The sequence below is a fragment of the Epinephelus moara genome, chromosome 5, assembly GCF_006386435.1.
Source record: "Epinephelus moara isolate mb chromosome 5, YSFRI_EMoa_1.0, whole genome shotgun sequence".
Taxonomy (NCBI): domain Eukaryota; kingdom Metazoa; phylum Chordata; class Actinopteri; order Perciformes; family Serranidae; genus Epinephelus; species Epinephelus moara.
In genome coordinates, this window is record NC_065510.1 from 42,399,087 (window position 1) to 42,420,563 (window position 21,477).

General features: G+C 40.4%; 1 protein-coding gene across 1 annotated transcript; it reads left to right on the plus strand.

Annotated features, from left to right (window-relative positions):
* The first annotated feature begins 4,312 nt into the window (after positions 1-4,312).
* On the plus strand, positions 4,313-21,116 carry rasal3 (RAS protein activator like 3). Its single transcript, XM_050043592.1, has 19 exons — positions 4,313-5,120; positions 9,248-9,381; positions 9,514-9,592; positions 10,777-10,844; positions 10,949-11,034; positions 12,086-12,215; positions 12,356-12,454; positions 12,543-13,217; positions 13,384-13,528; positions 13,626-13,770; positions 13,890-14,126; positions 14,241-14,442; positions 14,854-14,945; positions 15,052-15,165; positions 18,165-18,351; positions 18,590-18,700; positions 18,929-19,119; positions 19,454-19,538; positions 20,742-21,116. Exons 1-19 carry the CDS (start codon positions 4,502-4,504, stop codon positions 20,850-20,852), a joined length of 3,510 nt encoding a protein of 1,169 aa, XP_049899549.1. The 5' UTR covers positions 4,313-4,501; the 3' UTR covers positions 20,853-21,116.
* Positions 21,117-21,477: the final 361 nt, after the last annotated feature.

The following is a 21,477-nucleotide window of genomic DNA, read 5'->3' on the forward strand; positions in this document are numbered from 1 at the left end:
CTTCTTTACAATATTAACAAAACGGCCTCTTAAATGGTGGTTACACTTCATGTAGTTTACTTGACTTTCATGATTCCCCAAATTAAATTTCATATTTAGAACAATTGTATTTCATTACCTTTTATTGAATATAAAAAAGTAATAATTTAAAGATCATGCCAAACTAGTTGATATGGTGTTTTATTGAAAATTTTAGTGTTTTTAAGCAAGTTTAATTATTTGGTGCAAGTTTTTATGGTTACACCACTTAGACATTTTTGCCATTATCCTCTAATATATTCTCTCAAAATGTATTAAAAGCAGAAATTTTATACTGGATTCACACAAAATTAAAGTTTGTAAGTTGATCATACATTTATTTTCAAATTTTAACCCTTTTAAATTTGACTAAACCATATCGACACAAAAAAAGCAGCATCACGTCATTGACCCGTATATCAATCTTACATCAACCAGTGAAATTAGGGACAGGGATACTCTGAAAGTGATTTTTTTTTTTCGTGTGAAGAAACTAGCTCCAGCATTCCAGGGACTCCTCCACATTGCAGCACCAGCACGCCAGTAACTTCACCCACTACATCCCTTACTTCAGGAGGGACTGCTACAAACCCCCTCAGCTCTCCATCCCTTGACCGAGACAGTTTGTCTTTTGATCACTCACTTGGCAGTGCAGACACTATCATTATAGATCCAACTCCAGAGTCAAGAACCTGTTCTTGGCCTCCAATCTTCACTGTTCCTCGTTTTTCATATTTCGCTGAAATTCAGGTCCAAAGAGCAAACGGCACTCTTTTTATCCCTCCGCCAAAGCTAAGAATGGACATCCTTGAAGGCATGGCTGAAGAGTTCTTCAAATACACGTCATATCCCAGTGATTCCCAAATTGAAGAGGTTTCTGAGGTCTTGGTGCATACCCATCCATGCTTGAAGGAAAGAGGAACACATGCCTGTTCATAAGGGATGGAAACACTATCTAAGGACAAAGGTTGGCAATTTTCGCACAAAACTTAACAAGACTGGATACCCTGAGGTCAGTGTAAATTCTCTCAAGAACAAGCGTAAAGGTCAAGAAAAAGCAGCTGCAAACATCAAAAAGCCAAGAAACACAATCATGACATATCTGTGTAGTGAGTTTCAGCTAATCACAATGTTCAGATTTTGTGTAGCTGCAAAACTTTGGTATTAATGGATTGTATAAGTAGGAGGCAACAGCTCAGTGTCAACTGTGCAAGCCCAGGCAAGACAATTGTCAGCCTATTTAACACCATTTGACAGAGTTTCTAAATATGGAAATCAAATAAACATGCACAAGAATGTTAGATACAGGCAACATCCCGTTCAAAAGATCGTCTCTACTTTGGCTGGTTGTGATTCAATGCCCAAGTCTCCTTTTATAGTCCAAACTGTTGGTCCTTTTTTTCAGCACAGAAAAAAAATGTAGCTCTAACTGCCTCTCTGTGCACCACGCTTGCGCACACGTGAGCAGGTAAACAGAATTACCTCGCGTTCATGTGTGTTCACATGCTTTTGCTGGTCTCACGTGCACATGTGAGCGCGGTGCACAGTGAGGCAGTCAGAGCTACAGGCTACAATGAGGCTAAAAACAGAGTTCAAATGACGTTTTTCCAAACAACTTTTTATGTCGGGGCTTCAGCACACTTGGATCACTACGGACAAGCAGTATGGAGATATTTTGTGGTTTCAATTATGTGTTTTTGGACGTTTGAATCTGGGGCGCCGTAAGCCTCCATTAGGTGGAGTTGTGTTGCTACCCCCTCTCCCCTGGGATCTCCGCAAGGGATGTGAGGACTCTAAAACTTCACCTGAGCCTCCCTCGGCATATGGGTGAGTAGATAATGGCTGTATTTTCATTTTTGAGTGCACTATCCCTTTAAGTCAAGGTAACCAGTGGGGTGAGAATGAGAGGGTTACGAACAATGTCCTGGAAAATGTCTTGAAAAGTGGAGACTAATATTTAATTTCACTTCTTTGTAGAGTGAGGATATTGACCTCAAGAGGGACTGTGTCCTCAGAAGTTTGTGTGTCTAGCTCAATGAGGACAGCAACACTCTCATGAAGGAGTACTTGGTTAGTAATTGCATTTTACTGTGAGCTTTCAGTATTAAACTTGCAATATTTTCTTTATTTCAAAATGGTCAATTTGTTTTTCACCATTAGAACATCAACAGTGAGGAAGCCAAAAGAGGGATTGCACAGACCACCATGGGGCTTTATGTGATTCGCAAAGAAGGTGCTGATTAAGACGACGAGCCAGAGGATGTTGGAGTGGTGATCAAGGGTGTGGAACTGCTGTGCAAGCTGGGAAGTATTTCCTTTGGATGTGCCATGCTCTTTGGACTGATTTACACTCTCAACCTGAACTATCCCCAGGAACACAAATTCACATTTGAGTTCTTCCAGAAAGTGTTGATGAACCTGGATGGCAACCAAACAATTTTCCCCCGGGGATTAATAAAGTATTCTGAATCTGAATCTGAATCTGAACAAACTGTCCCCAAAGGTCCAAACACTCAAAATTAAGATGCTTCATTGAGCTCACAAGTACAGTGATGGACAAAGTCCCCTAACTAGTTCATGTGGTTTTAAAAAGCCAAACAAACACTGTAACAGCTTGTTTTTCTTCTTCTTCTTCTTCTTTTTCTTCTTCTTCTTCTTCTTCTTTTTTTCTTTACTTCTATTGCCATTTTCATTGTGTGAACTTGCTGATTCTTAAGATCTGCTGTTGGAGGGATGGAGCATTTGGTGGTGAAAATTGCTCTTGGACCCTCTTGCCTTTTCTTTTTTTTGCACTGAGATTGCATACTATTAAATTAGTTACATATTTAGATGAAGAGGCCCTTTTTTATACTGGTATTAAGGCCTTTTGCCTTTTTCATGTTTCTCAGGTATGACTTGTTCTCATTCTGCCAAAGACTGAGCACTGACTATTATTGTTTTAAATGGTGCTATAATTCAGGACTCTTGTTAAAATTTGTAAGGTGTTAATGAGAAAAAAATCTTTGTGTATATATTGAGACTGTAATTACATTGAGTTTTTTGGCCGCACTGGAAAGAAGCAGGCCAAAAAGAAAGCTGTTACTGGCCTATCCATGTTCTGTTATAGGTTTTAATGGATCTGGCAATAAAGTTCAGAGCTGCGCTTTGCAATTACAGGAGATATAATAACCAGTTTGAAATGCATTACTTTAATGTATGTAAACACATAAGGTTTATGTAGATGTTTGCATGAATTTAATTTAATCAACTCTGTCTAAGTTATTTAATTTATTCAAACTGACTCAACATGACAGAAAAACATTACATTAAATGTGACCATTTACATTGAACTTGTAATGTACATGTAATTGAAATACTTAAAGTCAGCATTTTAGGTATAATTATTTTTTTGGGTGTACAGTCACCCTTTTTCAATATCATTTCAATACCAATGTCAATATCAATAAATGGCCACTAGGGGGCATCAATAAAACAAGACAAAAATTTAACTTCCACTAGCTTTATACAACTGATTCTTTAAATGAAATACATTTAAAAAAAAAAAAAGAAAAGAAAAGAAAGAAAAGTTTACTTTGAAGTAACTTCAGGATTGACACAAAAAACTGTTTTAAATGAAGTAGTTAACAGTCCCGTTTATACATTTGAATTTGTACATATCAGATACAATATGTAGAGTGCGGCAGTGGCATGGGTAACTTGCTGTCCACTTGCATTTCACCATCAATAAACAACTGACATTAGTGGCGACATCTTGCCCCAGTGGGACACAGAAATATCCTGCAGGTGTGTACGAGCAGAGAGCGGCATGAGAGCAGGAAGTGGTTTTTCAGTCTGACAAACTGATCTCAGCAGGAAGTGCAGCCTCGCCTCAACAGGAAACTGATCTTAACAGTCAACAGACCAAACACCCACAGGTATCTGACAACAAGTGGATAATGTCACTCTTTTAGTTTTATTGAGCATGGTATTAATAATAGTGTCCTGGACCTTTACATGCAAAATCATTCAAAATATTCATTTTGTCAGACGTTTAAGATGACACCAAAGACAGTTTTGTTTGGACATAAAAGCAGAACAGGTAGTGAGGAAGAAGGGAAGTATTAGGTGAAAACGAAAAGCACAAACAAAAACAGGGAGATTCCTGTAACTACGTGAACTTCTGGGTGGCATGTCATGAGGAAGCAAGCACATTGTGAGTGAGAGGAGTTGGGTGCTGCAGCAAAGCAACCACAGACAGAGCAGCTTGTTGCATGTTGTTGCCGGATAACGTTTTGCAAGACAGGAAACGAGAGAAGCAGAGAGATAGAACGAGTGAAGGCACTGACTACTCTGTCATCCTTAGCACTCACGTTAGTCTCCAAGATAGCAGTAAATCAAAGGAGGGCTCCTATGCGGGTATTTGAATTCTAATTTAGTTTGATGCACCCTTGAGAGGAGATTAAAGAAAATTTGAGTCACAAGCCCCCCCCAAAAAAAATCTGAAATGGGCACTGAGGAGAAAGATTTAGAGTCTGCAGTGCAACAACCACCGAAGGAACAAGGATCACCAGAGAAGGAAAATGAATCTCCTGTGGAGCCTCCTCAAGGACAAACACCTGAGACCAACGACCCCCTCAACACGTACAAGTGGCACACCGGCTCCAGGGGAACACTTAATGAGGTGAAAGAAGATGGAGATGGAGGAGCAGCTTCCTCCACATCGACAATCGATAGGATTCAGAAGGCCTCTACCAACAAGTGGAGCAAGATGCAAAACTGGCGCAAGGCCCTGAGCGAGGACCCTGGAGACAAACATTCATCCAGTGGGAAAGGTGGAGAGAACGCCAAGACGGACAAAGGTGCCAGAAAGAACCCCTTCAGAAGAGCCCTGTCCGAGCCTCCTGGGTCACTGTTTGCAGCCCTGACCCCTTCCTCCAGCTCCGCCAGCTCAGCTAATGCAGCTTCATCGTCAGCTGCTGCAGAGCCGTCAGCGGTCTCCTCCACAGACCCTTCACAGAAAGGAGGTGGAGGGGCACTCCTGAAGAAGTACTTGAGGAGTGTGTCCCAGAAGCTTAAAAGGCCCAGGCTGCAGAGTCGGAACAGCACCCCAGCATTACTGCCAGGTAACACCACCTAATCTGAAAGCATATGTATTGTCAAACTATATTCATTTTCTTTGCTCAATCTTCCAATTTCATGTTTGGGATAAGCGTAGTAGTTGAAATCATAAATCTTTATGTGTTAAACACATCAAATGATGGTAAAATACAAATAAAACACAAGTTTGCTTTCACGTATATGAGGTCACGCCATGTGGCTCAAGCATCATTTCCTTTTACTGTATGTAGGATCATTCTGTCACACACTTAACAGTAGGTGGGGTATGTGTAACTTTCTTCACAATGACACATGATAAATACGGTTGTATCACTATAGTGTTTCAGCAGCTCCTGCCATATTAGAAAAACTCAGCAGTAAAACACAACCTAAGAGAAAAGCTGACAAACTTAAAATAAGATGTCGTTCAGGAGGAAGTTAAAGAGAGGAAGGTATCAAAGTTCAAATAACAAAAATAGAACATTATCTGCAAAACTCTTTGCAATTAATTTAAGACTCTCAGTGTCAAATTTGGAGAAACTGGAATTCATTTACGTACTAACTGAAGCTACAGAGAGGAGTGCATTAAAATTGGAGATAATTGTGAACATTTCTATTTAAAAACTTCAAAGTTTCAAGGAAAAGAGCAGATCTCAGATAAGCTAAAGGATCTTAAAGAAATATTAAAACTACATTCTTCGGTTACAGTCAGAGGTGGAACCAAGTTATTGTTTTGCAAATCACAAGCCTTTCCACTGGAGTCCAAGGTCAAGACAGGCAAGTCACAAGTCAGGTCTCAAATGAGGACAAGTCATGAGTCAAGTCCAAAGTTAAGAGAGGCAAGTCCAGAATCAAGTCCCATGTCAAGACAGGCAAGTCCCGAGACCTCTCCTTTGGGTTTCAAGTCCTAAACAAGAAATAATGCACTCTTCACCAAATATAATACCATTCTAGCATAATATGAAATTTACAAAAATCATAAATGCTTTTAAAAAGTTTGTATTTAATTGTTTAAATAAGTTTGTTGGAGGTTGTTGCATCTCTGTCTGTAATTTTTGACCTGCACGTTTTACATACTGCAATTCATTTTTGTGTTGTTAATCAAACAAAGTTATCTTTGGTGTAATTTTTCCAACTGGAGCTCAGTAACACAACACAAGTTCGTTATGGTTCTCTTCTGCAACTTGACTGGATGCTGTCGGATGGGTTCAAACAAAATGGATCTAGGGAATGAAGTGTTGACTTGCTGGGATTGAAAAGCGATAACGTTTGCTGATTCAGGAAATGAAGGGAAACGAACTGAATCGTGGCACACTTTTTAAATAACATACTGTTTAATCTTTGGTCTTGGGGGGAAGGTATCAAGTATTTTCAAGTCAAAAGGCTCAAGTTAAAGTAAAGTCATGAGTCATTCTTATTAAAGTCTAAGTCATTTCATCATTTTTCTATTTTGATGACTATCTGATGACAGATCTGAGCCTGACGACTGTACAGAAGAATCTACGTCAGTGTTAACCTCAAGAAGCTACTGCAGCAAGAGTGGAGGCCTTAAGCAAGGCTGTAGTCCCAGCCCTACCCTTTATGTTAAGAATATTAGTGGACCCGCAGTATCAGCTGGTCTCACAATTTTAAACACATAAATCAGATGTCTGATTTATGCAGATAATCTGGCACATCTCTCCCCACTGAAAAAGACTTAACCAGAACCAAGACCTTCTTTATTTGTCCTGTCAGACCTTCAAGGTTAACGTGACAAAGACCAAAACCATCACTCTCCGAATAAGGTCAAAACTGATGAGAAATGACCCAGAAATTGAATGTAGCTGTTACTGAAAGCTGTAACAGGAAACTTCCGTTGTGCTGAGACAGAACTCAAAGTTAAAGCAGTACAGGTTCACTATGTAGATGCTGAGGAGGACATGGCTGATGTAATCAGCTCTTGAACCAATTGCAGAGTATGACTGAAGCTGTGTGGCTTCCTATTACAAAAGGGGCACAGGAATCTGACTCAAACAAACAGTGTTCAAGAGTGTACAAAGAAAAAAACACATCAAGGGATGAACTGGGTCAACATTCTTTAGTCTTAAGTACCAGTAAAAGATTTATCAAAATCTACAGCCACATTAAAGTTACATTTTTTTTATAAGATTGTATTTTTCAGCCTTTTGCCTTTATTAGATAGGACAGATAGATATGAAAAGGGTGAGAGATGGGGGTCAACATGAGCAAAGGGCCCCCAGAACTTGAACACCAACCACTGCAAAGATTTCAGCTTATATGGCCCATATAAACTGAATACTTTGCAGTGGTTGGTGTTCAAGTTCTGGGGGCCCTTTGCTCATGTTCGTTATGTAAATGTAAATAAGTAAATAAGCCAAGCTTCCCCCAGAAGACTCTTTTCTTGACAGCACTGTGTGGATTTCATATCTTTACAAAGCACTTTGTAAATGTGTATTGAAAAGTGCTATACAAATAAAGTTTACTACTATTATTCTTATATCTAATTGAAGACCTTTGACGTAGAAATTATCCTCAGTGTGTCTGTGTGTCAGAACAGTAGCAAGACATTTCCACCATAAACTGATGCAGAAAAATTCACCAGAATGCAGGAAATCAAATGTTTGATGCTCAAAATTTACTGGCAGAAGACCTCCAGACCCCGCGCTTCATGTGTCCTCACCATGTTCAGAAAAATTAACATCCTTGTTCGCATGACTGTGAGAGTACTGAAATAAAAAGCCAAATATAAGTAAAAGATGTGCTACTGTATGAAGCTTACTGATTTAAATGGCTATCTTACCTTTATTATGGGGCTCAAATATATTTTGTGGTTCTGGACAATTTCTTTATTTTGATTATAAAGGTTGTGGAACCCTGTTTAGTTGCAGTACTTTATTATCTATCTATCCAACATATATCCTATAGTATAATATAGTATATTATAGTAAACTATATACAACAATAACTGCTCCATTGATCATAGCTTTGATTTTATTGCTACTTGCATTTACTTAACTGTTTTTAATCTAGCAAGAAAAGTAAAACATCATGCCAATTAATCTTATTAAAAATTATAAGGGATTACATGGTAAAAGTCCAGGGGCCGTATTCACAAACATTCTGAGAACACTCTCAGAAAGCTAACATTTATTTAGTAAGGACTCCTAGCCAAGGAGTGATTTAGGAAAGTTTTCAGGACAACTCTGAGCAAGGAAAGGACAGAAACTTTTACCTTAGTGATGAGGTGTGGTTGACCCCATTGCTAGGTGTGATGCATTCCTTTAACAGATGTGACTGGCTGTCACAGGCACACCCTTTTGTGAGCCTGCAAGGTGTGGACACCTATTGGAAATGAAAGGAACTGCTAAATGTAAAAGTGTTGTCATTGTCAGTGTGATCACTCTGCTGATGGAAGGTTGACACAGACCAGTCATCACTGCTGCACTGTTGCATTTTTCCAGTTTTCCAAAAATATTAGTATTGTGATCATTTTATTTCTGACATTATAGCGTGAGGTGGGAAATGTGTGTTTATCCCTAATGACATCAACCACATGACATCAACCACACATATTATCCCTGCACCATCTAATCTGTAGCATTTCATTTACTCACTGTCATCCAGCATCTGGAGAATATTTCTCCGACCACTTTGTCTTTCTGCCATTTTCTCCTCTGATTAAGAAACTCTTCAGCCTCTTAAAAGTCCTCCTCCCTACTCCTAACAGTTTTTCATCTTAGAAGCTCTTTTAAGGTGTAAGATGTTTTGTGAATAACTTTTATCTTTACTAGGACCTAGTCTTAACTTTAGGGAGAACCACAGGATGTGCACCACTCATCCTGGAGTGTCATGAAAAGAGAGATAGCATCAGTAACCCCGGCAACTCCACAAATGGGACTGGCCAAGTGCTGTAGGAGATAAGTGCCATCATGCCGTAATTACCTAAACTAAAAAACAAGGGCCAGCATGTGCCTGCAATTATGCTCCTGCAATAGTCATATTGCATTTAACTATGTAGTTGTATAAACACATATATAGTCCATAAAGAAAGAAATTATATTTGTTTTTTAATTTGTCAAATGTGTTTGTAAGCTGTATAGGGATGAAAATCACTGTACGTGTATTTGTGTGTGCATGTCTGCTTGTGTGGCAGATGTGGAGGAGGTTGAATCGGCACCCACTGAACTCCCAAGACTGCAATGGGCCCCACCTCAGGAGGTGCCCTTATGGGACATCAGTAACTGTATGCTTGAAGATGGCCAAATTCTCATTTCTCCTGAGGAAGAGGTACCAACACACACATACACCCCACTCGGCATTCCCCCCATTGTTCAACAAAAGTCATGACACCTGCAGCAAGTGTGAAAAATTTAAATCAACAGAGGAGGTGAAAGCAAAATACTTGTGTGTCTTTCTCAGCCAACGATGTGGACCCGAAACCGTGTCAGCAGCTGCCTGTCCAACCTCAGCATGCAGAATCTTGTGGATATCGACACAGGTTAATACCCCCCCCCCCCCCCCCCCCCCCCACACACACACACACACACACACACACACACACATACAAACACAAACATGAACACACACACACACACACGACCAGCGTCACAGCTACTGACATCACAGCAGCACTTAGTATGATGTTGCCGACAGTCACAGAGGAAATGGCTGGATGTTTATGCGTGCGAGTGACTTTCAAATTACTTCCTCTACGTTTTTTGGGGAAGATAACATCTTGCCTGGGTGTAGCCGTCCAATGACAGCTTGCAATGAGAGAGAGGGCACAGTCAGTATCTGCTTCCATTCAAGGTGTTTTGCTTAGATGAAGCTGCGCTGTGGAAGTAACTGATCCCGTATTGTTTTCAACTGGTTGGCTCAGTGTCACCATCACTTCATGTTAATGAGGAGTGTAGGGCAATGTTAAAGGGACAGAGACTGAAGTAACAAGACAGTGGCACACCTCTGGACTAGATGATGGGATTTAGACGCTGGATTGTTTGCGGTGGGGCTTTAGGTAAGCAAAAAGAAAATCTATGTGACAGTACTCTACTCTGTATACTTCTACATTCACATTTTTGAATTTAAGGACATCATTACCTAATAACTGAAGGGCTAAAAAAGTGACACAGAAGAGACCAATCAAGGCAAAAAAAAAAGTGATTTGTTTTTTAAATTTCATCCTCCGCAAATCTTTAAATGGGTTTCAATAAGAAGAATGTCTGCTAGTGAAGTATACACAATTAGTAAACGTTACTTAGATAGCTGCAGTTCCAGCTAAATACCACATCCTGTATGGCCTAATCTGAAAGTATTTGCTAATATATCACAGCTTTGACAATGTTTTTTGGTCTTTCTTTAGTGGAAGTGCATAAATGAGTGTTAGTGGTAGTGTTGGAGCAGCAACAACACAGAATTTTACCCCAGAGTTTTGAGAGAATGGTTTGAACTCAAAAAGGGCCAATCAGACATTTGTTTTGCATATTAAGACCTGGAAACGAATGATTCAGATTGAAAGTATTGACCACAAACCTGAATGGAAAAAAATATGTTTCTATGCATATAACTGCCTTCGGTTAAACTTTCATGCACTGCCAGAATACTAGAAAAAAATAAAGCTGACATAAAGATGACATTTTCAAGTAATTTACAATCTCAAAGTGTTCATTTCTTCCCAATACTTAGAATGTAGCCCTGACCATGTGGGGTCACCAGCTGGCCCTCGCCCAAAGAACCAAGATGGGGGTGTCAGGGTGAGTACACACCAGAGATAACAATCTTTCTGCTAGCCCTACGTTTCCTGTTGATATAATACATAACTGCGCCGCTACACTGTGCTTGCCTTCTATACCCTAAGGCACTGATCAAGCGACGTCTCGAGAACAGGGCCAAAAGGAATAGCAACACCCAACTGAACCCTATAGGACTAAGCAAAGGAAGCAGGTAATGTTTGTAAAGGCAAATACAGCGCATTCCAGAAGTACTTTTTGTTGAGTTGGCTCTGTACTCCAGAAGATTTGATATAAAACCTTGAATATGAAGTTGAATAATGAAAAATAATTGCATAAAGTTTTGATTTAAGGTAGTTTCCATCATTGGCTTGGGGATGTCAATAGTTTTGTAAGAACAGTTTTTGGTATCAATATCATGGAAATCAATGTGATCCCTACAAGGGCATCCTTTTGATACTTACCAGAAAGAGAACATTCTAATCTGTCACCACCAATCAGCCAAAACATAAACACTGGTGGGTGAATTGAATAACATTGACCATCTTGTTACAATGCAGCATTCTGCTGGGAAACCTTAGGTCCTGACATTCATGTGAATGCTACTTAACGCACTCAACCCACCTTCAGGAATGACCCGGGGAACGTGAGAAACAGCAAAAGGCTATGACTTAGCCTCCACATTCTCAAGATCCCAATCTGATTGAGCATCCGTGGGATGTGCTGATACCCCAACTCGCAACCCACAGGACTCAAAGGATCTGCCACCAATGCCCATGTGCCAGACACCAGGACACCCCCCCAGGGGTCCTATTGAGGCATGGACACAGGACCCCTGGGGGGGTCCTGTGTCCATGCCTCAATAGGTCAGAGCGAAGTCCAATACAAGGAGGCCCCACCATGGGTTGCTACCTCTGGGGTACTGGCATGTCCCACAAATTCTTGATTAGATTGGGATCAGGGAATTTTGGAGGCCAGGTCCATGCCTTGAGTAAGTTGTGCGTGTCAAGTGGCATCCACATGAATGTCGCAATTCAAGGTTTCCAAACAGGACATTGCATTTTAATGACAGGGTGAATATTATTCACTTCATTCGCCAGTAGTTTTAATGTTGTGGCTGATCAGCGTATATCACAGGTAGCCTACATATTCATGTAACCTTTTATGGTGCCAGCACTCTAGGTTAAAGCAAATTGTTATTACCCTTATTCACATTTTTAGCTTTTCCATTTTGACTGACTTTTTCTACTCTGATTATTTCAAAGGCACTATGGTTCCCGGGATTCTGTGTCAATTCCAGTCAGTGCAGTGGGGAGTCTAGACCTGAGTGCCGACACCAGCACTGTCATCAGGCCGGTCCACAGCTCCATTTTGGGGGAGAAGTACTGCTTTGAGGTACACTTTGACTTGTGCATTCTGTCTATGATGCTCCATCAGCAGCTTCACATAGTGCACTCCATCATGTCCAAAAAAAAACAAAAAAATTCTATCCCAGTAAGGCTAACATAGTCATGTTGGTTTCAATGTACTTATAGGTCATAAACTCTGAGAACACCCACTGCTTTGGCTGCTCCTCAGCTGCTGAACGTGATCGTTGGATTGAAGACCTAAGACGAGCTGCCCAGCCTAACAAGGTAAGCCATTAGCTATTTGTTCCATACAAATCTGCCACACAACATGAAAATTCTTCTAAAAGGAGCTAAATGCATAATTTTTTCACAGGATAACATCGAGCGCACAGAGAACTCCTTGAGTCTGTGGATAAATGAAGCTAAGGATCTGCCACCCAAGCGAAGTTATTACTGTGAGGTACACCTTGACGGTACCCTTTTCGCCCGTACCAGCAGCCGAGCTGTCGGCAAGCCACCTAACCGCTCCAGCCTGGCGGGGGACTCTTCCACTGGGTCTTCAGGAGGCCTGGGGGCCAGTGGAGGTGTGGCTGGAGGGTGTCAGTTATTCTGGGGTGAATTCTTTGAGCTAGATAATCTGCCATGTGTCTCCCAAATCACCCTGCACCTCTTTCGGGAAGAGGACCCCAAGAAAAAGCGTCACTCCCGAGAAGAGTCCAGCCTGCACCCACTGGGCAGTGTGGCCATACCTTTAGCCGAGATCAGAGGGAGGACCTATCAGGAAAAGTGGTATCCCATTACGCCATACAAGGCCTCAGGAACAGCAGGGAACAAGGAACTGCTGGGGCCACAGGCTTCACTCCGCATCAAGGCCCGTTTTCAGAATTTGCAAGTGTTGCCAATGGAGAAATACAAAGAGTTTGCTGAGTATGTGACGCTGGATTATGTGGAAATGTGCAGAAGCCTGGAGCCACTTCTGAATGTGAAGGAGAAGGAAGAGCTGGCAGGAGCTCTGGTCCATGTACTGCAGAGTATTGGCAAAGCCAAGGTAGAGAATAAGTCTCACAGAAAATACAAATAAGCTAACTGCATCACAGTTTTAAATTCCCATAATGGGAAATTACAATTTAAACACAATCTGATTTTTTTTTTAAAAATACAACTGAAAGGAATAATCAGACATATGTTTTCTTATCTGAATGTGTGTGCTTCAGGAGTTCCTCATTGATCTTGGCAGTGCAGAGGTGAAGCGCCTTGGAGAGAGAGAGGCACTGATCTTCAGAGAGAACACACTGGCCACTAAAGCCATAGATGAATATATGAAGCTGGTTGGCCAGAAGTACCTCATTGTCACATTAGGTAGAGCAGCTCAGTGGTTAAGTTTGCTTCTTGTAACTGGTATTGGTTGGTAGTTTGCTTGTTTTCACCAAACTTTGTGCTTTCTTTTTCACTGCAGGGGACTTTATCAACCGTCTTTATGCCTTGACGGAGAACTGTGAAGTTGATCCGCTTAAGTGCCCTGCCTCTGAACTGTTGAACAACCAGAAGCACTTGATGGAAGCCTGTGAGGAGGTGGTGCAGAAGATTATTGAGACCCATGGGTGAGAGCAGACAGGTCATTGTACAGTAGAAGATAAATAAATGCAATAAATGTAACAAGTTAGGCCAAGTAAGTTGACAAATTCACAAACCTGATGCTTTTTATGTTTCTTGCTTTCAGACCCTTTCCCGAAGAGTTAAACAACATCTTCTCCAGCTGGGTGGAGCTGTGTGAAGACCAAGGCAGACCAGAGATTGGCCAGCGTCTCATCTCTGCTTCCCTCTTCCTTCGATTCTTATGCCCAGCTATCCTCAGTCCTTCTCTTTTTGGTCTGACACAGCCTTATCCAGAGCCAAACACCCTGCGTACCCTCACTTTAACTGCCAAAGTCATCCAGAATCTGGCCAACTTCACCCAGTGAGTGGCCTCTTATCTGCTATGAAATCTGATGAGAATGAAAAATCCTCTAAGTTTACCTGAAGTAGCTTAAATAATAATTAAAATTTGATCCTTTGACCCCTTCTAATTCAGGTTTGGAGAGAAGGAGGAGTACATGCTCTTTATGAATGAATTCCTGCAGCAGCACTGGGATGGAATGAGGGGTTTTCTATCAAAAGTGTCGAATCTAGACACAGAAATCCCAATGTCTTCCTTCGATGGCTATGTGGATCTGCCTCTGCGCTTGGCAGTGCTCCATGGCCTTCTGGTAGACATCATCTATCAGAAGGACCAGGTAGGACAGAAAACCAATTAGTCCATTTTGGTAGTTAGTTGTAAAGGTTTGTCTAACTCCTACAGTATTTGGGTATACATGAACTTAAACCTTGTGTATGATTGGACCAGAGGACTGATTAGCCCACTGTTAAGTTTCCTATCAATTCGCAGACTCACATACAAGTACCATTACACACCTAACAGAACAAGTCTCGAATTGCTTGCTTAAAAGCTTCATTTACACCTGATGGTAAAAATGTGATACCTATCCAGATATGGTCAAGCACAGTGACTAGATTGTGATTGATGTTTGCATGTACAGCTTGCCCTAATGGCATTTTTTCATAGTCATAGAAAATATCAAAATAGTGACTGCATGTTTAAAAAGTATAATAAATGGGGCCTAACATACAGACTGTATCTCCCTCAGAACACAGTTGACAAGCTGCACCCTCTGCCGTCGATTCTGAACCAGATAACAGAGTCACTGAGCCCCGAAGCACAGCGGATCATAATCACCAGGTATGTTCAAAGCTTATGTCTTATTTGACTTGTGAGCGAGTTGTGATGTATCACAAACTTAAACACGGTGTTGTTACATGTTACTTAATCAAGCTCTTTTTTGCAGCCAAATGGGACAATTCAAGCCGATGTACGTTCCTCCTAAAGACTTGAGCAAGTATAGCCCTCTCCAATCATCACTCCAGCAGCTTCCTGTGGACTCCAAAGGCCTACGAGATGGGTAAGATCACTGTATGTCTGTTACTGGACTCAGCCATATTGACTTTTGGATGTCAGTAATTATGAAGTTGATTTCTGACTGCCCCTTAGTTTTTTGTATCAACCATCCATCCACTCATCATTCCTTAAATAGTAGATCTGTCATCTGTCTATCATGTCCTGCATCATCTCGACAAATCCAGAGGTAGTTGCAAACCAGATGGCATACGTTACTTTTTGCAGTAACGAGTAACCTAACGTGTTAGTTTGCTGTTTGAGTAATCAAATACTTGACTACATTTTCAAACAAGCCATCAGTTACTTTCATTACTTTTAGAACACTGGTCCTTAAGCTCCGAAACACCAACTACTGTCTTTTGGTTCTAATAACGGAGATAACGTTAAACCTATCAGTCCAAAAGAAGTCATGAAGCTTGTGGCTAGCTACTAGGTCGGAGAAATGCTGCCGTTGTCTACGGTGGAGTCTAAAACATTCCGCAGGATCGTCAGTAAAATCCCCACGACTCAATAGATGGAGGAGGACTCGCTGACAGACAGGTCAGACTCAGGACTTACATTGTGCCTGGTACACACTACACAACTTTTCTGTCCATTCTGAAAGTCACTATGTCACATTACATGATTGTGGAGTTATAAAATCATGCTGTGACTTGGCCGACAGACATGACACACTACACAATCGTACTCAATAATTATCCCCAGTCGTCTTTCACATGTGTGATGTCATCGGTTATTCTTGTCCTATTTTTATTACTTTTACTATTTTTTTGAGTCACTGTGTCTGTTCATGTGCCAGCGGACATGTTGTTGTATTAATTTGAAGTACTGTACGCAAACATACAAGCTACTGTATCCTCCACAACAAGTTCCTACAAATGTTTCACAATAAAAGCTTATTTAGAAAATGGAGGGATTCTCTCAGCTGAGGTTATAAGGGGCTTTTAATTTGAAACAAATTCAGGAAGTGTTGAGTTTGAAGTGACGGTGCAATGAATTAACTTTATAAAGGCAACGGGAGCAGATAAAAAGTAAAAACATAAAAACACAGAGGGATTAATAAATAACGGACCGTCTATAATGTAGTCTGTTTCAAATGAAGCTGGGAGCCTCTGCAGTTGTGGTGAGGAAAAGCCCCTCCACTATTTTTTAATGTTATTATTTTATGTCCGTCTCCATTATGAGGACGTAACATTGTTTGCTAGCTTGATGCTAATGACAGTATTCAGCAGGTTGACAAAGTGCCTCTGCTGTTTCACACCATCATTTCCCCCTTTTACTCTGTGTGGTAACATCCCTAGAGGAAATATTAAAAACGCTGGAGTGGTGTTGTCATACAGTTGTCTACGGCAGCAGATCGTTCTGTGTTTCTACTGGTCAAAGTGACGGCTGTGATGGGAGAATTGGATCTCAGTGAAGAGCAAGTGGTCCATAACTTTAATTTTGGAGACAAAAAAATGTAGGCTTAGCGCCCTGTGGTCCGTTGCCCAATAGGAAATGTAGAATACTCAAAGGTACTTTAAAAGTACTTGAGTTACTTTTCTCAGGGAGTAACACAGTAAAGTAACTAGTTACTTTTCAAAAAAGTAATGCAGTAAAGTAATTTCATTACTTTTAAAGTAACCTTCACCCAACTCTGGTAATCCCTTCAGCAGGCTCTGGGCCAGCCCCTAGGTGTCCTCTCAGTCGGACCTGCCCAGTATAGTTAAGCCCAAATAACCCTAACTGGTCTATCTCAATGCTAAAGAGTAAATATTCTATTCAGTAACATGCAGATGTAGGACCAAGTCGTTGTTTTGCAAGTAAGTCTCAAGTCTTTGCCCCCAAGTCCCAAATCAAGACTGACAAGACCCAAGTCAAGTCCCAAGTCCTAAACTTTGGGTTTTGAGTCCTAAACAAGTCATAACACACTATTCACCAAATGTAATGTCATTTTAACAACAGAACAATAATATAGGCTATTAAAATTACAAAAATCATGATTGCTTTAAAATGTTGTATTTATGTGTTAAAACAAATTTTCTTCTTCAGTCCGTAATTTTTGACCCGCATGTTTTGCATTCCGCAATTCATGTTTTTTTGTTGAGTGAAATTATCTTTGTTATAATTTGTTCCAACTGGCTCGGAGTGAATAGCATTAATGTTAGTTTATGCAGGAATTTAAGGGAAATGCATTGATTTGTCGCGCACTTGTGTCTTATCTTTGGGCTTAGGTGAAGGTATTACCTTTTTTTTTTTTGAGTCAAAAGGCTCTAGTCCAAGTGATGTCACAAGTTGCAAATCTTTTCTGATTTTGACAAGTTAAGTCCAAAGTTTTATTTGTCTGACTCACGTCAAGGTCACATGACTCAAGCCCACCCTTCTGGTCACGTGTGTTCACAGCTCCATTCTTTCAGTGAATACCCAGAGCTCATGATCATACATAGGGTTTGGAAGTGGGTCAACTGAAAATTAAGGCCCCCAGACAGGCAATTATAACAATGACAATGAATGAGTAACACTTTAAATTTGATGTTTTACATCCCCACGCCTTAAAAGCAGTCAAGGTTTATCCTGAAGAATCTTTATTTATTTAAAAAATCACATACACCATGTGGAAAATAACTACCATTCACTGCAATATATCTGTGCTGAGTCAAAGGCATACTATAATAACCCTTACCTCAATTGTAATGTAATGATGGAGCGGTGAATAAGGGGTGGGAACTGAGAAGCTTGGCTTCCTCCTGCTCCTTTTCGAGCATACGTTGTTTATTGATTTGAACATTGTTTTTTTTTTGAGAAACTATAACACATATGATTTATTTCATATGTATGTTCTTTTACTTTCTTTTTTAAAATATGTTCGAAATAAAGAATCAATCAATCAATCAATTTGGGATATGTACATGTGCATAGTGTACAATACACATGGATTGTTTAAAATAATAAAATGATTTGCAGATTTTCCAAATGCCATCATGCGATGTATGGCACTTACTAATACATTAATTCATTCACCAGGGATGTCAGGCATCGGAGGAGTATGAGAGAGAGGAAGCCAGTCACCAGAACTCAGAGTGCTCCACACAGACGTCCTGGTCAGGCAAAACATACCTTGAAAAGGCAAACAAGTTCTGAAGCTCTGCCGATAGCTGACAATGAACAAGAAATGGAGACCAACCAACCACTTATCACATCACCAAATACTGTGAGTACAAAGAGGAACTGTGAATCTGGCTATTTTGACTGCTGACCTAAGCAGGTCATGTGGCTATGCCACTGCTGTAATGTAATAAATACCTCATGTTTTTTAGTGGCCTATCTTGAATTATTGCATTTTTAATCAATAGTAATAAACTTATTTTTGACATGTGTGGTAACACAGAAATAGCATGACCTTTGTTTATCAGAAGGAATCAAGTAGACTGTCTTTCCTTTTGTTTCAGAGTGACACTGTCAGACGTCAACCTGCACCAGTTCCATGGATCAAAGTCAGCCACAACAGGGAGTCAAGTGAGATGAAGACTGAGAATGAGCAGTTCAACTTACTGGATAGGGTATGTCAAACATGCTACCCACTAAAGTGACATAATTCTGGCTGTATAGTATAAGAATTTATTATGAGATTTCATAAACTACATCGGGTGGGGCGTGGCGCTGTGGTTAGCACTGTTGCCCAAAATCAGCTGAGATCAGCTCCACTCCCTGTGACACTCTAAAGGATAAGCAGGTATAGCTAATTCAATGGGATTTCATAAAATGTCAAATTGTCGTTCACATACCAGCATGCTCAAGAGCTATCAGAGCTTCGTCTGGGAATAGAGCAGGTGACAGAGCGTGAACTGGACATGGCAAAGCGCCTGGAGGACTTCATCATTCAAAGCCAGGACCAGAATGCAATGCTGCAGGCTGAGGTGACAGAGCTCCAGAATCAGCTGGCTGTGCGAGAGGAGCAGCTCGCCAGTGCCACCTTCAGGTAAGACAGTAGAGATAAACAGTAATGTACATGTTCCATTTGTCAGCAAATGTATTCTGTCTAAACATGAAATTTTGCCAGCATTTTGTGTGTTTATTGTGCATATGTATATTCAACCTGCACACTGTATTCCACATTGAATTACACTCATAAAGATTAATGAAGCTGTTGATACTTCATCTGGATTGGGTGTAGAAAGCAGTAGAGTAGGCTGCGTTCTATTTTTGTTATATTTCTAATTATTAGTAAATTATTAGATGTCTCCATATCATTTGTTTCTGAGGTGTTCTGTGCTTGTCTGTATGAGCATCTCTACTATTTGTGTCTGACACAGGCTGGGTGTGATTGAGGAGGAGAGGGAGGAAGATGAGAGGAAGCTAAGCGTTGCCATTGCAGCAGCCGAGCGAATGAACATACTGGTAAGAAAGACAGACAATTATTGAGCTTCATTAAAGGAATGGTTCACTTCACCACCCACTTTTTATTTACTGAAGCCCATGTCAGTCAAAATGGCACTGAACTTTGTAGAATCGTTGGCATTGTACTGCTGTGTAGGGATCAGCAACGAAAAAGTATTTTAGCCACCTAAAAAAGTCCCATCATATCAGTTTAAGTGTATGCTATATTTAGAATATTTTCATTGCTTTAGCTTAATGTCAGGACAGTGATTTTCAACGGGAAAATGAAGCTGTTCAATCGCTCTTTTCAAAGCCCAACCTCATTGAGAAAACCAGGAATTTAACATTGCTAAACACAGGAGCTGCTGGTCTACCACCACCTTGATCAGGTATTTTGTTTGTGTAATGTATGACTTTGGCATTTAAAAGGGTGGGTTTGGAGTCACCAAAGTCACACACAAACTAACTAACTGATTGACGCAGCAATAGACCTGTGTTCAGTGAGTTAAAATTACTGTTTTTGTCAATGAGTCTGCTGGCTTTGACAAGAGCATAGATGGGGAAGTGAAGCTGTTAATGGCTTCCCTGTTGGAATGGGCTGGCTGACAATAATTACTCTACTAAAAATTACTCTCAATATAGCACACACTTAAACTGATTGAACTGATTTTTTCAGGTGGGACTTTGTTTAGGTGGCTAAAATATGTTTTGTTGCTGACCCCTCCACAGCAGTACATTGCTTAGCTTCTGTATTGGACTCCAGTCTGGTTCTCCACACTGGGGGCATGCTGACTGACATCTGCTGTCTGTCATAAACTGACTATGGAGTGTACCTCATACAGCCCCACTTAAAAAAAAATCCAAACTATCCCCTCAACTTCAAATTTCAGTTTGTTTTGTAGCTAAATATTTGCACTATTTGTGTGATGTGGTGCTAATTTGGCATCCTAAAATTAAAATCAAATCAATTTGAGAGTGCATTTGGTGCCCTGTTGAATGTTTCACCTGACCTCTGGTTGAAAAGTTAATAAAATAATCTTAATTTTGGAATTAATTATTAATCCATGTTGTTGTTATCAGTTAACATTCATGTCTTTCCTGTAATACTAACCCATTTACTCTGAAGGTATTATGGGAAAAAACCCCTTCACTGACAGTATCCAGCAGCTACATTGCAAATATGAGTGACTGAGAGAAAACCTGCTGTTTTCTACATGCTTACAGGAGGAGCAGTTTGCAGACCTGCTGAAGGACCTCCACCAGCTCAGTGAGGCCTACAACAGTGGCCAAAACAACATACAGCATTCTGAAAAGCCACACATCAACAGCAACTAAACTCTGACAGTAAAAAGATTTAGAGCTGCAGTATCACAATTTGTGTAAATACGTGAAAGCCAGTACCTGAAGTTGTTTATGGTTTCTTGATCAGATGTAGGTTTACTTCATGAACATATTTCGAATGGCTGTAAGTAAGCAAACTTTGTCTGAGGTGAACATGAAACTCACAGGATCTGTCTGCATTTCAGCTTTACTGTATCTCAGCTAAAGATGTCTTTGATTTGTAAAACTTTCTGATAAATAAAAGAACTACAACTGCAAGTGTTTCTCTCAGGACAATCTGCAGTGGGTCACTGAAAGTGCAAAAGTGGTGGAACGTAGCTAAGTACATCTACTCCGCTACATCACTGAGGTGAAGTTTTGAGGTACTTGCAGCATACTTTAATTGAGAATTTAAATATCACTATATACTGCTTTATGCTTCTATGTGTCACAACCAGTGGTAAAAACCTCACTTGAGAGCATATTCCAAATGTGCTGTATACATGCCCAAATAATGCTATTAAAAGCTGAATAATATCTGCATATCCCAAGTGTCTTAATCAGAAAATGCTAAATTCAGAAAAAGGTCTAATTTGGAAAATTTAAACAGAACATGCTGTTTATATGACCCACATCAAAT